The sequence below is a fragment of the Mustela erminea genome, chromosome 2, assembly GCF_009829155.1.
Source record: "Mustela erminea isolate mMusErm1 chromosome 2, mMusErm1.Pri, whole genome shotgun sequence".
Lineage (NCBI taxonomy): Eukaryota > Metazoa > Chordata > Mammalia > Carnivora > Mustelidae > Mustela > Mustela erminea.
In genome coordinates, this window is record NC_045615.1 from 45,433,650 (window position 1) to 45,449,092 (window position 15,443).

General features: G+C 36.2%; 1 protein-coding gene across 12 annotated transcripts in view; it reads right to left on the minus strand.

Moving 5' to 3' along the window:
• The window catches only part of MAPK10 (mitogen-activated protein kinase 10), a 585,543-nt gene that overhangs the window by 135,848 nt on the left and 434,252 nt on the right, over positions 1-15,443 (minus strand). For all 12 annotated transcript variants that reach the window (XM_032332788.1, XM_032332787.1, XM_032332786.1 and 9 more), the window contains one exon: positions 491-660. In XM_032332788.1, coding sequence (XP_032188679.1) covers positions 491-660 — 170 coding nt within the window. The remainder of the gene's footprint in view (positions 1-490; positions 661-15,443) is intronic.

The following is a 15,443-nucleotide window of genomic DNA, read 5'->3' on the forward strand; positions in this document are numbered from 1 at the left end:
TCATGTTATTTATTTATGTTTGTGTGTGTATTTGTGGCTAGTTGACAAGCACAGCATTAGTGCCTTTAAAAAGACAAGTTAAGTGAAATAAGTCAGACAGAGAAAGATAAATACCATCCTACTCACATGTGGAATCTAAAAAGCAAAACAAAGAGACAAACAGCAACCAAAAACCAGATTATTAAATAGAGAGAACAAACTGGTGGTTGTCAGAGGGGAGGTTGGCAGGGGGATGGGTGAAACAGATAAAGGGGATTAAAAGCACAAACTTCCAGTTATAAAATAAAGAAGTCACAGAGATGAAAAGTACAACATAGAAAATATGGTGAATAAGATTGTAATAATATTTGGTGACAGATGGTGACGGCATTTATCATGATGAGCAGAGTAATGTATAGAAGTGTTGAATATGTTGTACACCTGAAACTAACAAAACACTGTATGTTAATAAATAAATAAATAGATAAATAGGTATATATATTCCACTCACCAAACTATTCCCTGAGCCCCAGAGCCAATAGGCTTCAAATTCTGGTAGCGCTTGAGAACTGTGAAGGTTGAGTCTCCCACTTCCACACTGTAGAACTGGTTGTCAACTTTGCTTTTGCTCATGTTGTAATGTTTGGCAATATATGACACATCCACTTGTTTATCGAATCCCTGTGAAAAGAACAACAAAAACATGAGAAAATAAACAACCAGAATGATAGCAAGATATAGAAAAGCATGTTATTTAATATACTAATTCATAGCCTTCTATCATCATGACATAAACCTGTATTTCATATAAAAAATATGTATTCATCTATGTAAGATAATCTGGAGTAAATGAACTCAGAAAAATACATAGAAAAATTTGTTTTCAATATTAAAACTATTAATAATAAAATAATCTTACATTAGATCTATATAATCTTTTCTGAAATGTTTCATTAAAACCATTTAATTATTTATGAAGCAAACATGTACTAAATATACTGGATCCATTGACTAGGCTACAAACTTCAGAGGTGATTCCTAATCATCCATTATAAAATCATAGGAGAAAAGATAAGAGATTGTATCTATATCCACTTCTGAGAAAGAAATGAGATACAAGATAATGTGTAGTTTTATTTTTTAATTAGGTAAATTTGAATTAAATAGTGTTAACTGCATTTGTTCTGAATAACACCAAAAATGCTATTATCTTACATTAAACATTGAACAGTTTTAGTCCAAATTAACATTATTCTAAAATGCCACATGACATCTATTTATTTTTTGTAAGTTTAGATTTAAATATCTTGATTTTGTATCTTTTGTTTATCTTTAAGAGTTCTCCTCCCTATTATATTTACCAATTGAAGAGTATGTCCTTAAAATTTTGAATCATGATTTATGAATATACTTAATGTGAATTTTCATTATGCATGATTATTGTTTACACATAAATAAACTTATATTACATTTTGTAGCATTAAATAGTTCCAACTTTATAGATAGAAAGAACCTTATACGATATTGTCTAGCTTGTTTCTTGTGGCACACACTAGTGGATGCCTACCCAATAGTCATCCTTTCTCATTTTTGCCAATTTTGCTCAGGTTTTGAGGATTCATGTTCTGTGGGTTCCTTCCCAATCCCAAAAATTGAAAATGGAAAAGTTCAAATCAATGGTTCTCTTTAGAAGTGGCATTAACCTTTCCTGGGCATTTGGGAAATTGTGGGCATGTTTTGGTATACCATATGGTGGGAGATGTGCCTTGTATTTAGTCAGCTTATCAAACAATGCGGGTTGTCCTGCAATGAGTGGGACATTCATGAATAATTTCTTATATACCTCATGACTTTCGAGTTATGCCAAAGCTCTAATTAGTAAATGAAAACATAACCCCTGCCTTTAGTGTTCTGAGTCCAGAATCTAAACTAGAAAGATCTTTGTATGGTTTTAATATGCATTGACTTTAATATGCATTGACTTAATATGTGATTCTTAACATAATTTGAAAGAAGATTTAGACCTCCTCAGGCTCTGAACCTCTGGTTGGTCATAAAACCACTGTCCTTAGAAATTTTTTGGCATTTCGTTTCTAAATAAAAAGACTGAAATAGAAGTACAAAGTAATGTGTCCCTACATGCTCTAGGAAAGGGAGCCAGATGGCACCAAATTATATAAACAAGGAAAGTACAGTGGGGACTATAAGGACTGAGTGGCAAAACTTACCAATCTAGTGCACAGACCTTACAACCCCAGACAGACTTCAAGCAAAATGCTCATGACCGGCACCAGCCCATGACTGGAAGACACATGGTGGCAGCCAATCCAGTACAAATACACACAGACCTCAAAGAACAGAATGAACTAAAGATGAGGAATCTAGGTTGTTTGGACAAAAGACTGAAAATTCCGGTGATTTATGAGTACAATAAGGAGAGGACTGAAATCCAGGAGATAAGTCTGGGAAGCACGGAACAGGAAATTAAACAAGGCTATTAAAAAACAGGGGCACCTGGGTGGCTCAGAGAGTTAAAGCCTCTGCTTTCTGCTCAGGTCATGATCCCAGGGTTCTGGGATCAAGCCCCGCATGGGGCTCTCTGCTCAGCGGGGAGCCTGCTTCCTCCTCTCTCTCTCTCTCTCTCTCTCTGCCTGCTTGTGATCTCTCCCTCTCTGTCAAATAAATAAATAAATAAATAAATAAATAAATCTTTTTTTTTTTTTTTTAAAGACTATTAAAAAACAGGATTGGGGTGCCTGGGTGACAGAGCCGGTTGAACATTGGATTCTTGGTTTCTGCTAAGGTCCTGATCTTAGGGTAGAGAGACAGAGATCGGCCTAGGCTCCACGATCAGCAGAGTCCACTTCAGACTCTCTTAGCCCCTACTCCACCATGCGCATGCTCTCTCTCTCTCAAAATAAATCTTAAAAACAGAAACAAAAAACCAGGCAACTGTAAATCTGTTCAGGGAGGCTGCAATTTGTAATTTGGAATGGATAAAATGCCAGACTTCATTTGCCATGTTCTAATCCTTTTTTATATCCCTTAATGTTCTTATTTCTGACCACCCACAAAATTCTTAACACACACTAGCTTCATCAAACCTACATAATCCACTTTTTGTCCCCCCACTTATTCTCTGCACCTCAAAAATGTCATTGTTCCAACTGCATATATATGCTGAACATGTAATGTTTTATGTTCCAGACCCCTGTTGTCATGCTGTATCTTGGTACCACCTTACTCCTTCACACTTGCCTGTTGCTTTTCTAGCCTTGGTCTCAGTCTTCACATTATACTTGAATCCACTGTGCTGGCCCTCCTCTTCCTACATTTTAATGTATATTCAAAGAAATCAAGGGAATTTAACAATTCACACATCTTTTTCGGACCAACCCGAAGAAATATTCTACTCAACATTTACAATCATTTACTCTAACAAATACTGATAATATACATATTAGGTGCCAGATGCTGGGTTTGGCCCTGGAGATACAACAGAAAGATAAGGTGTCTGTCTACATGGAGGCAGTCAAGTAAACAAGTAGTTGAAATATGGATGATATATTCTATAGTAGAATAAAGAAAAGGTGCTGGAAACAAAAAGGAATAGCAACTGATTGCTTGCATTCATTCATTTTCATTAATTCATTTACTATATATAAAACAACTACTAGATGCCAATCCATGGGTATAACATTGGCAATGTTTGAGAGGAGACATGATCAGTTTTCTCTGGTTAACAGTATCCCTGGCCCTCCCCTAGAACTGCTTCTCAAATGAAGATGTATACCTGGAACACCTAAGGAGCTTGACAAAAGGCAAGTCATTATCACACTGCCCTGGAGATTTGGATTTAGGTCATCATCTTAGGTCCTGATGATCTGAAGATTCCTAGGCAATCCAGGAGGTTCTGACTGAAGATTTGAGAATCTGACTGAGAAAGTCAGATTAAAGCAATCGTTCTCCTGGTGTCCTTTCTGGGGCATCAGCATCAGCATGCCCTGGAAACCTGTTAGAAATGCTTATGCTCACTCCCATCCCATACCTATTGAGTCAGAAACTCTGTAGGTAAGGCCCAATAATCTGTTCCAGTAAGCCCTCTAAGTATGCTGATGAATGTTGAGAATGGTACATTATAGGGGAAGGATCACTGGAAGACTGTGAAACAGAACTTATACCTCTGACTGACATATGTGAAAAGTAAAATGATTATTTCTGCATCTATACCAGGAACACATTTTGTGTCTTTTTGGATTGCCGAATTCCATCATTCACAGTGCACCCAAAGTGGAAATCAGAGTCCTAGTTAGCACAAGGATTACTTCTCACACCAGATTCAAGTATTTGAAAGAGTCCCACCACCCCAGACTCAAGGACTTAGGAAATCTCAGTATTGAGACAGGTTAACAGTTGGCCAGGTGCTTTAATGGAGTAAGTGTATCATTGCATCTCAGCAATTGTTCACACTGCTGAGAAGTGTCCAGTAGTTTTGTCAGTGCATCCCTATAACAGAACTTTTCATACAATGGGGGAAGCTATATTTGGACTTAGTAATTTGATAGAATTGGTTAAAACAATCCTAGAGTTTATACCAGAAGGAAACTCTCAGTAAGAGAATTCCCAGTCAAAAAGTGACCAAATGTATTCAAATGAAATATCTAATGACTTGACACATTTTCTAAAATAAAAATTACTTAGTGATCTTTTATTTTTTATTTATTTTTTATTTTTTATAAACATATAATGTATTTTTATCCCCAGGGATACAGGTCTGTGAATCACCAGGTTTACACACTTCACAGCACTCACCATAGCACATACCCTCCCCAATGTCCATAATCCCACCCCCCTCTCCCAGACCCCCTCCCCCCAGAAACCCTCAGTTTGCTTTGTGAGAATAAGAGTCACTTATGGTTTGTCTCCCTCCCAATCCCATCTTGTTTCATTCATTCTTCTCCTACCCCCTTAACCCCCCATGTTGCATCTCTACTTCCTCATATCAGGGAGATCATATGATAGTTGTCTTTCTCCTATTGACTTATTTTGCTAAGCATGATACCCTCTAGTTCCATCCTACTTAGTGATCTTTTATCTCCATTTTAATTTCTCATAATAACAACGAAAATTATCATTATAAAGTTTGTGAATTCACACTTATACACACACACACACACACACACAAATTTCAAGTATCCTTTTCATACCTAGCTTTGAATTAAACTTTACATAAAATCTAAAAGTTAGAAAATATCCTTCATAGTACCTCCCATAATTGGGAAAGGTCATTTTTTTTTAATTTGTTTAATTGTTGTTGGGGGGTGGGCAGAGAGCATGAGTGGGGTGGGGAGAGACAGAGGGAAAGGGAGAGAGAGAATTCTAAGCAGTCTCCATGCCAGGTGAAGCCCGATGCCGACTTGATCTCATGACCCTGAGATCAGGACCTGAGCCAAAATCAAGAGCTAGATGCTTAACTGACTGAGCCACCTAGGCATCCCACAGGAAAAGGTATTTTAATTATTAAACAGTAAGACACAGAGAAAACAGCATTGGAAATTTTCTTGGATTAATGTTGTAACCAAAAATTTGATGGCAAATATGTTGTGTTGAAAAGCTTCCCCCAGATCTCATCTGTGCTCCAAGCTTACAAATACAAATTGAATTTCAAAAAGCTCAGAACATATTTACTATAGTCTATTTTATTCTCAGTTTCCATGTAGTCTTCCTTGTCATGACTATAAAGTTCCAATAAAAACTTCCCCCTGTAATATGTTCCTACGAAAGTATGCCATTAAGTACACTATAAAAAAGTTATCAGTGCTAGAAAGATTTTTCTCCAGTTATGTGTTTTAGCATATTCTTAGTTCAGGTCACAGAACTGTTGAGCTAAACCCAAAAAGGGAAGAATCAAGCCCTCACAATGGGAAGGAACGACTGGCCTATAGTGTGAGGTACTGATTTTGAAGGTTTCTTGTTGTTTGTTTGTTTAAGATTTTATTTATTTATTTCATAGACAGAAATCACAAGTAGGCAGAGAGGCAGGCAGAGAGAGGGGGAGAGGCAGGCCCCTGCCGAGCAGAGAGCCCCATGTGGGGCTCGATCCTAGGACCCTGGGATCATGACCTGAGTCGAAGGCAGAGGCTTTAACCCACTGAGCCACCCAGGTGCCCTCAGATTCTGAAGTTTTAGAATGGATCAGAACTACCTGAGGAGCTTGTAAAAAAGTAGATTGGTAGCTCCACTGAAAAGTTTCTGATTCAGTAGGATTAAGGTAAGGCCAAGTTTCATATTGCTAACAAGTTCTACACTTAGAGAACCACTATTTTAGAAAATAGTAGATGTAAAAGACATGAGAAATCATCATGTAAAGAGAGCTAGTTGGAGAGACAAAAACTGGAAGTAAATGCAGGTCAAACCAAGCAAACAAAAGATATAGAATCAAAAATTTCACGGTGACTCTCTTTGGTATCAGCACCTCATTAGCTGGCCCAGACGTCATATTCCCAGGGAGTGTTTCCCTCTCTCACAGGTGTAATATAGTATCCAACTAATGTTCTCTCAATTAGTTCATGAAAGTAAACATTCCATCATCAATTTATATTGAATTTATACTAAAACCCAAAGGTATTCATAAATGCTCACCAAAGGAAACTCTCTTTCCAGAGAAGAAACTAATTATGATAATTAATTATGTTGATTATAATAAGACATATTATATTAAAAAATTATAAATCATCACAGTGGTAACTTATGAAAATCAATATCAAAATAATTATAGGTTTGGAATAGTCTCTTCTATTATTGATTCACATTATTTTTTAAAATAACTCATTACTCTACTGAATATTAATCTTGTGTTGAAATGAATCAATAATTATTTCTGTGTGGATATAAGAGAATTTTTTTTGCAAAAATTCAAAGCAAATCAATTTCCTCCCTGTCCCCCAGCTGCCAAAATTTTTAAAGCTAAATTAAAGGAAGCTGTTATTGCTGCTGGCTGGTAGGTAGTTTATTAGAGAGGAAGTCTAAATATAATCTGTTCTGTGAAAAGACTCTATGTTCTATAGACCAGTAAGAAAGTGCTTTGTGCAATGAGTCCCCATAACCAGTTAGATGCTAGCCTATAGCTATGAAGTTCTGAGAATAAAAAAATCCTACATTACTGATCTTATCCTGCAGGTGTCCAAAACCTTGACTGCATTATTCTCAAACTTAATAACCTGTATGCCACAAGTACTCCCTCCCCATTTTCATTTGTTCATGATTACTCTATATTACTGTTAGTCAGTTCCCAAGCAGGAGACATTAAGGTTTAGAAATTTTTAGAGGTTAAGCTTCATTAGTTCCTCTTGAATGATATAGCTGAAAATAGCACCCCATCTGGATTAGTTCTGTACTTAACAGCTGTGAAACCTTGAGTAAGTCATTTTATTCTTTCATTCATTTATTATTTATATTCTGATTTGTGCAGAACATCATCAAAGATAGGGGAACAATGAAACCATTAAATCCAGGTTTAGGAACAGATCTCAAACAAAGCAGACTAGGAGATGACAGTTTTACCAGAAGGCTTAAGTTGCGAATATCTATTGCCTTGAGCACAAAAGTGTCATTCTTCCACCAAGCCAAAAGAAAAAAAATAATGACAACAACAACAAAACACAATGAGTGGCAAGTTTTGATTCATTAATCCCATAGAATATATCATACCTGTTCACAGGAAAGATAAAATTTCTCTAGCACTTAACTTCAGGAAGAATATATTCAATAGTTCTTTATATAATAACTCTGGGAATCAAACATCAAGCAGTAGATATATTTTTAATCAAAGACATAAAAATATATTTCATATGATTTATATGAAATCAACTCTCAACAATTCAAGGGGAGAAAGAAAGGTGAAAAGGTCTTGATTGCTTACCTACTAAAGGAGAACTTTATATTCTGTTAAATACTATATTTAACACTGATGACATGTGAGGAAAGTGGCATACAGAGCTGTTGGCTCACAGTCTTGGAACTATTAATTAGTGATGTCAAGTAATATGAACTGAAGTTCATTCAACTCCAAAACACGGGCTCTTTTTTTTTTTTTTTTTAACTGAACCATTCACTAGGTCACCTAAAATAATTTAGAACAATGATACGATTTTCTTACGATAAGGTGAGCTATAGGATTAGGGCTTAGAGGGCACCTGGGCGGCTAGTGGGTTAAGCTGCTGCCTTTGGCTCAGGTCATGATCTCAGGGTCCTGAAATTGAGCCCTGCATCGGGCTCTCTGCCCAGAAGGGAGCCTGCTTCCCACTCTCTCTCTGCCTGCCTCTCTGCCTACTTGTGATCTCTCTCTCTCTCTCTCTGTGTCAAATAAATAAATAAAATCTAAAAAAAAAAAAAAGAAAAAGAAACAGGAAAGAGCTTAGAAAAATCAACTAAATGAAATAATAGCATCCCCTTCTCTTATATTTATCAGTTGATTTAGCCCAGAGTCTGAATTTAACTGAACATTACATAATTCAGCATTGAAGTAGATAGTGTTGGTGAGGGAAAGCCAGACTTTCAGAACTGCCTAGAAATTTAAAAGGTCTGATTTCAGTCATTTGCTAAGTATATATTGATCACCTACTGTTTGCCAAGCACTATCAAAGATGTTATGGATATAACACTAATCTATCTCAACAGAATAGCCAAGATGCTACAAAATGCATCTCCAGAAAATTAACTGGTCAGTCTGTTGGATATTATTTTAGTATTGTCATTTGGATACTGAGTGTATCTGCCAAAAAGTGATGATTGTGCTTTTGGCACAAATGATATTGAGCTATTCGTTCTCATAGTTATGACCAGCATATTGATTTGTTTCATGATGCTACTCCAACTGTTGTAGAAAGTCAGCAGAAACCATGCCTTTTATTTCATTTATATGGCAAAGAAGCATGTATTTAATCCCTTTTTGAATCTGAATCAAATTATTTACATTTGAGTTTTAAAGGAGGAGATTTGAGACACAATACTTAAGGATATTTAGGACTCAGTTTTGTTCTGTCAAGAGCATATTTTCTCCACTCTGTTTCCTAAAGCGTTACTCTCTGAGGATGACCAAAGCCTGAAATGTATATGACTTTTATATTCGTTGCCCAGAGATGGATACTCTGTGGAATCAATGGTGTATAACAAATCAATAATGAAGTAAAACTTTAAGACTTAAATTATGTTTAACCATTATTTTCAATGACGTGAAAAAGCACAGAACAGTAATCAATAATAGAGCAGGCCTGGCTTCTGCCTCCTGTTATCTGTATGTGAAAGAAGAAAACTAATACTGCTTCAATGCCTGCTATGAACCAAACTGGTGTCAGGACCAGACACTGTGCTGGGTTATAATAAAACACTTCACATAAGACTTAATATTCTCATTTTGCAATCGAGAAATCCTAGACTAAGAACTTCAGGAAGGATAAAAATCTAGCTTTTATCTTAAAATCCTGACTATCAGGTGTTGGTTAAACTTTTTAAAATCTTACAATCAGTGTACTTTTTTATGGAATGACAGCAATAATCTACTTCTTTTCATTAGTGAGAACGTTAAATGAGATAGTGTATGTAAAGTTCTCAGTGTGGTATAAACTTATAAAAAACAACCCTAAACAAAGTTGATTATTAATATCATTATTACTCTTACTATAATTATCACTGAGAAGTTAGATAACGTTTAAAAACATGTAGCTAATTAGCAATTTAAGAATGTTATTAACAAAAGTTGGCTTGAACTGTAGGGCCATCCAAAGACCCAATGATATTGTTATATAATTAATGTTTAACCAACAGGGTTCAGAATGGTCAGGTAATAAAATGTTTTCTGTATTTTTGTTTGTGGGAAAAATCATATTTCATGAATATTCATGGGCTACACCACATTTCCCAGCCTTGCCCTGCAGATCTATTAGGGCCATGTGATGAGTTCTGCCCCATGAACCACAGTAGAAATGGCAGGTGTTAGCCAATGCAGGGGCATTTAGGGCATGTGCCACCACAATCCATCTCTTTCCACACTTTGGTATCTTAGTTGGCACAGTATGAGATGGCAAGAACCTAAATTCCTGAGTCACAAGGTGGCAGAAACCAAAATTCCTGAGTCACCCTCACTAACCTGTACTATAGTTTGTATTAGAAGAAATAATCTTTGCTCTGATAAGTCACTGAGACTTGAGGTCTACCTATTACTGGGGTATGTTTTTCATTCAACAAATACTTATTTTGGTCTTACAGTTGTGCCAGGCAATGCTCCAGGCACCAAGAATAGAAAGTTCCTGCCCTCAAAGACCTTAATATTAAATTCTTCCTTACAGGATCAAACCTGGAATGCTGACTTCATTATCACAATGATCTAACTTACAGAACAAATCACACTGAATTCTACCTTTCTTATTTACATATTTCTGGTTTGTCTACAAAAAAATAAAATAAAATAAAATAAAAATTCTAAAATAGGCAATAATAAGTGGTATTATAGAATCAAGACAGGAAAAATTTTCCGGGCTAATAAATAATAGTACATTTTAAAAAAAATTCTTTCTCAGGGTAGGGGTAAGAGGCTATATTCCCTCATAAGGAAGTAAAAAGTCACTTAGGAATCAAAATGTTCACAAGTTATCTAAATTTCACTGACATATCTATAAAACAATTTTTTTATTTTTTAGAAGAGAAAATTAGAACTAATCAAATGTTACATTTTAAAATGGACACTGGAACTTTGTTTTCATATGTACAACAAAGAGCAGTGTTCTTTTTTTATCCTTTTCTTTTTTAATTTAAATTCAATAATTAACATATAATGTATTATTTGTTTCAGGGGTACAAGTCTGTGATTCATTAGTCTTATATAATACCCAGTGCAAAGAGGAGTATTCTTAAATCCAAATGATATTGATTCTGTCATTGCACAAACATAAAAAAGATCTAATCAGTACCTAAGTTTAGTAGTTCTGTGTTCTCCAAAGTCTGGGTTTTCATCTCTTTGGATATGCACTTTTATAATTACCTTAATCTTTTTAAGAATAATTTAGAGATGTATAGAATATATAACCAAATAAATATTCACCTTTAGAGAAGATGAACAGAAGAGCTGAATGACACATTCCAAATTTGGAACTGGTTTTAGAACTCATTATCTAAGTTAACATTATTCTTCTTAACCTACTGAAAAATTCAGCCTTTGTTTATCATGTACCCCAATCTCAGATAATACCTGTACCAAAAAGCAAAATTACCACTTAAAGCATTTTCCAAAGTCTCACATATAATTAAAATAGTGCATTTATGGAATTAGTGATTACTTAAGAATACTATATAGATCAAAATAGAAACCACATATTAAGCATGATTTACCATTCACTGAAAACCACAGATAATTCTGTGATATTTTACAGCATAAATATTTTTAAAGATGTAGGCAATAACTTCATTTTTTTTATAATTTTTTATTTTTTATAAACATATATTTTTATCCCCAGGGGTACAGGTCTGTGAATCACCAGGTTTACACACTTCACAGCACTCACCAAAGCACATACCCTCCCCAATGTCCATAATCCCACCCCCTTCTCCCAAACCCCCTCCCCCCAGCAACCCTCAGTTTGTTTTGTGAGATTAAGAGTCACTTATGGTTTGTCTCCCTCCCAATCCCATCTTGTTTCATTTATTCTTCTCCTACCCACTTAAGCCCCCATGTTGCATCACCACTTCCTCATATCAGGGAGATCATATGATAGTTGTCTTTCTCTGCTTGACTTATTTCGCTAAGCATGATACGCTCTAGTTCCATCCATGTAGTCGCAAATGGCAAGATTTCATTTCTTTTGATGGCTGCATAGTATTCCATTGTGTATATATACCACATCTTCTTGATCCATTCATCTGTTGATGGACATCTAGGTTCTTTCCATAGTTTGGCTATTGTGGACATTGCTGCTATAAACATTCGGGTGCACGTGCCCCTTTGGATCACTACTTTTGTATCTTTAGGGTAAATACCCAATAGTGCAATTGCTGGGTCATAGGGCAGTTCTATTTTCAATATTTTGAGGAACCTCCATGCTGTTTTCCAGAGTGGCTGCACCAGCTTGCATTCCCACCAACAGTGTAGGAGGGTTCCCCTTTCTCTGCATCCTCGCCAGCATCTGTCATTTCCTGACTTGTTGATTTTTGCCATTCTGACTGGTGTGAGGTGATATCTCATTGTGGTTTTGATTTGTATTTCCCTGATGCCGAGTGATATGGAGCACTTTTTCATGTGTCTGTTGGCCATCTGGATGTCTTCTTTGCAGAAATGTCTGTTCATGTCCTCTGCCCATTTCTTGATTGGATTATTTGTTCTTTGGGTGTTGAGTTTGCTAAGTTCTTTATAGATTCTGGACACTAGTCCTTTATCTGATATGTCGTTTGCAAATATCTTCTCCCATTCTGTCAGTTGTCTTTTGATTTTGTTAACTGTTTCCTTTGCTGTGCAAAAGCTTTTGATCTTGATGAAATCCCAATAGTTCATTTTTGCCCTTGCTTCCCTTGCCTTTTGCGTTGTTCCTAGGAAGATGTTGCTGCGGTTGAGGTCAAAGAGGTTGCTGCCTGTGTTCTCCTCAAGGATTTTGATGGATTCCTTTCGCACATTGAGGTCCTTCATCCATTTTGAGTCTATTTTTGTGTGTGGTGTAAGGAAATGGTCCAATTTCATTTTTCTGCATGTGGCTGTCCAATTTTCCCAACACCATTTATTGAAGAGGCTGTCTTTTTTCCATTGGACATTCTTTCCTGCTTTGTCAAAGATTAGTTGACCGTAGAGTTGAAGGTCTATTTCTGGGCTCTCTATTCTGTTCCATTGATCTATGTGTCTGTTTTTGTGCCAGTACCATGCTGTCTTGATGATGACAGCTTTGTAATAGAGCTTGAAGTCCGGAATTGTGATGCCACCAACGTTGGCTTTCTTTTTCAATATCCCTTTGGCTATTCGAGGTCTTTTCTGGTTCCATATAAATTTTAGAATTATTTGTTCCATTTCTTTGAAAAAGATGGATGGTACTTTGATAGGAATTGCATTAAATGTGTAGATTGCTTTAGGTAGCATAGACATTTTCACAATATTTATTCTTCCAATCCAGGAGCATGGAACATTTTTCCATTTCTTTGTGTCTTCCTCAATTTCTTTCATGAGTACTTTATAGTTTTCTGAGTATAGATTCTGTGCATCTTTGGTTAGGTTTATTCCTAGGTATCTTATGGTTTTGGGTGCAATTGTAAATGGGATTGACTCCTTAATTTCTATTTCTTCTGTCTTGCTGTTGGTGTAGAGAAATGCAACTGATTTCTGTGCATTGATTTTATATCCTGACACTTTACTGAATTCCTGTACAAGTTCTAGCAGTTTTGGAGTGGAGTCTTTTGGGTTTTCCACATATAGTATCATATCATCTGCGAAGAGTGATAATTTGACTTCTTCTTTGCCGATTTGGATGCCTTTAATTTCCTTTTGTTGTCTGATTGCCGAGGCTAGGACCTCTAGTACTATGTTGAATAGCAGTGGTGATAATGGACATCCCTGCCATGTTCCTGACCTTAGGGGAAAAGCTTTCAGTTTTTCTCCATTGAGAATGATATTTGCGGTGGGTTTTTCATAGATGGCTTTGAATATATTGAGGTATGTGCCCTCTATCTCTACACTTTGAAAAGTTTTGATCAGGAAGGGATGCTGTACTTTGTCAAATGCTTTTTCAGCATCTATGGAGAGTATCATATGGTTCTTGTTCTTTCTTTTATTGATGTGTTGTATCACATTGACTGATTTGCGGATGTTGAACCAACCTTGCAGCCCTGGAATAAATCCCACTTGGTCGTGGTGAATAATCCTTTTAATGTACTGTTGAATCCTATTGGCTAGTATTTTGTTGAGTATTTTCGCATCTGTGTTCATCAAGGATATTGGTCTATAGCTCTCTTTTTTGATGGGATCCTTGTCTGGTTTTGGGATCAAGGTGATGCTGGCCTCATAAAAAGAGTTTGGAGGTTTTCCTTCCATTTCTATCTTTTGGAACAGTTTCAGGAGAATAGGAATTAGTTCTTCTTTAAATGTTTGGTAGAATTCCCCCGGGAAGCCGTCTGGCCCTGGGCTTTTGTTTGTTTGGAGATTTTTAATGACTGTTTCAATCTCCTTACTGGTTATGGGTCTGTTCAGGCTTTCTATTTCTTCCTGGTTCAGTTGTGGTAGTTTATATGTTTCTAAGAATGCATCCATTTCTTCCAGATTGTCAAATTTATTGGCGTAGAGTTGCTCATAGTATGTTCTTATAACAGGTTGTATTTCTTTGGTGTTAGTTGTGATCTCTCCTCTTTCATTCATGATTTTATTTATTTGGGTCCTTTCTCTTTTCTTTTTGATAAGTCGGGCCAGGGGTTTATCAATTTTATTAATTCTTTCAAAGAACCAGCTCCTAGTTTCGTTGATTTGTTCTATTGTTTTTTTGGTTTCTATTTCATTGATTTCTGCTCTGATCTTTATGATTTCTCTTCTCCTGCTGGGCTTAGGGTTTCTTTCTTGTTCTTTTTCCAGCTCCTTTAGGTGTAGGGTTAGGTTGTGTACCTGAGACCTTTCTTGTTTCTTGAGAAAGGCTTGTACCGCTATATATTTTCCTCTCAGGACTGCCTTTGTTGTGTCCCACAGATTTTGAACCGTTGTATTTTCATTATCATTTGTTTCCATGATTTTTTTCAATTCTTCTTTAATTTCCCGGTTGACTCATTCATTTTTTAGAAGGATGCTGTTTAGTCTCCATGTATTTGGGTACTTTCCAAACTTCCTTTTGTGGTTGAGTTCTAGCTTTAGAGCACTGTGGTCTGAAAATATGCAGGGAATGATCCCAATCTTTTGATACCGGTTGAGTCCTGATTTAGGACCGAGGATGTGATCTATTCTGGAGAATGTTCCATGTGCACTAGAGAAGAATGTGTATTCTGTTGCTTTGGGATGAAATGTTCTGAATATATCTGTGATGTCCATCTGGTCCAGTGTGTCATTTAAGGCCTTTATTTCCTTGCTGATCTTTTGCTTGGATGATCTGTCCATTTCAGTGAGGGGAGTGTTAAAGTCCCCTACTATTATTGTATTATTGTTGATGTGTTTCTTTGATTTTGTTATTAATTGGTTTATATAGTTAGCTGCTCCCACGTTGGGGGCATAGATATTTAAAATTGTTAAATCTTCTTGTTGGACAGACCCTTTGAGTATGATATAGTGTCCTTCCTCATCTCTTATTATAGTCTTTGGCTTAAAATCTAATTGATCTGATATAAGGATTGCCACTCCTGCTTTCTTCTGATGTCCATTAGCATGGTAAATTCTTTTCCACCCCCTCACTTTAAATCTGGAGGTGTCTTCGGGCTTAAAATGAGTTTCTTGGAGGCAACATATAGATGGGTTTTGG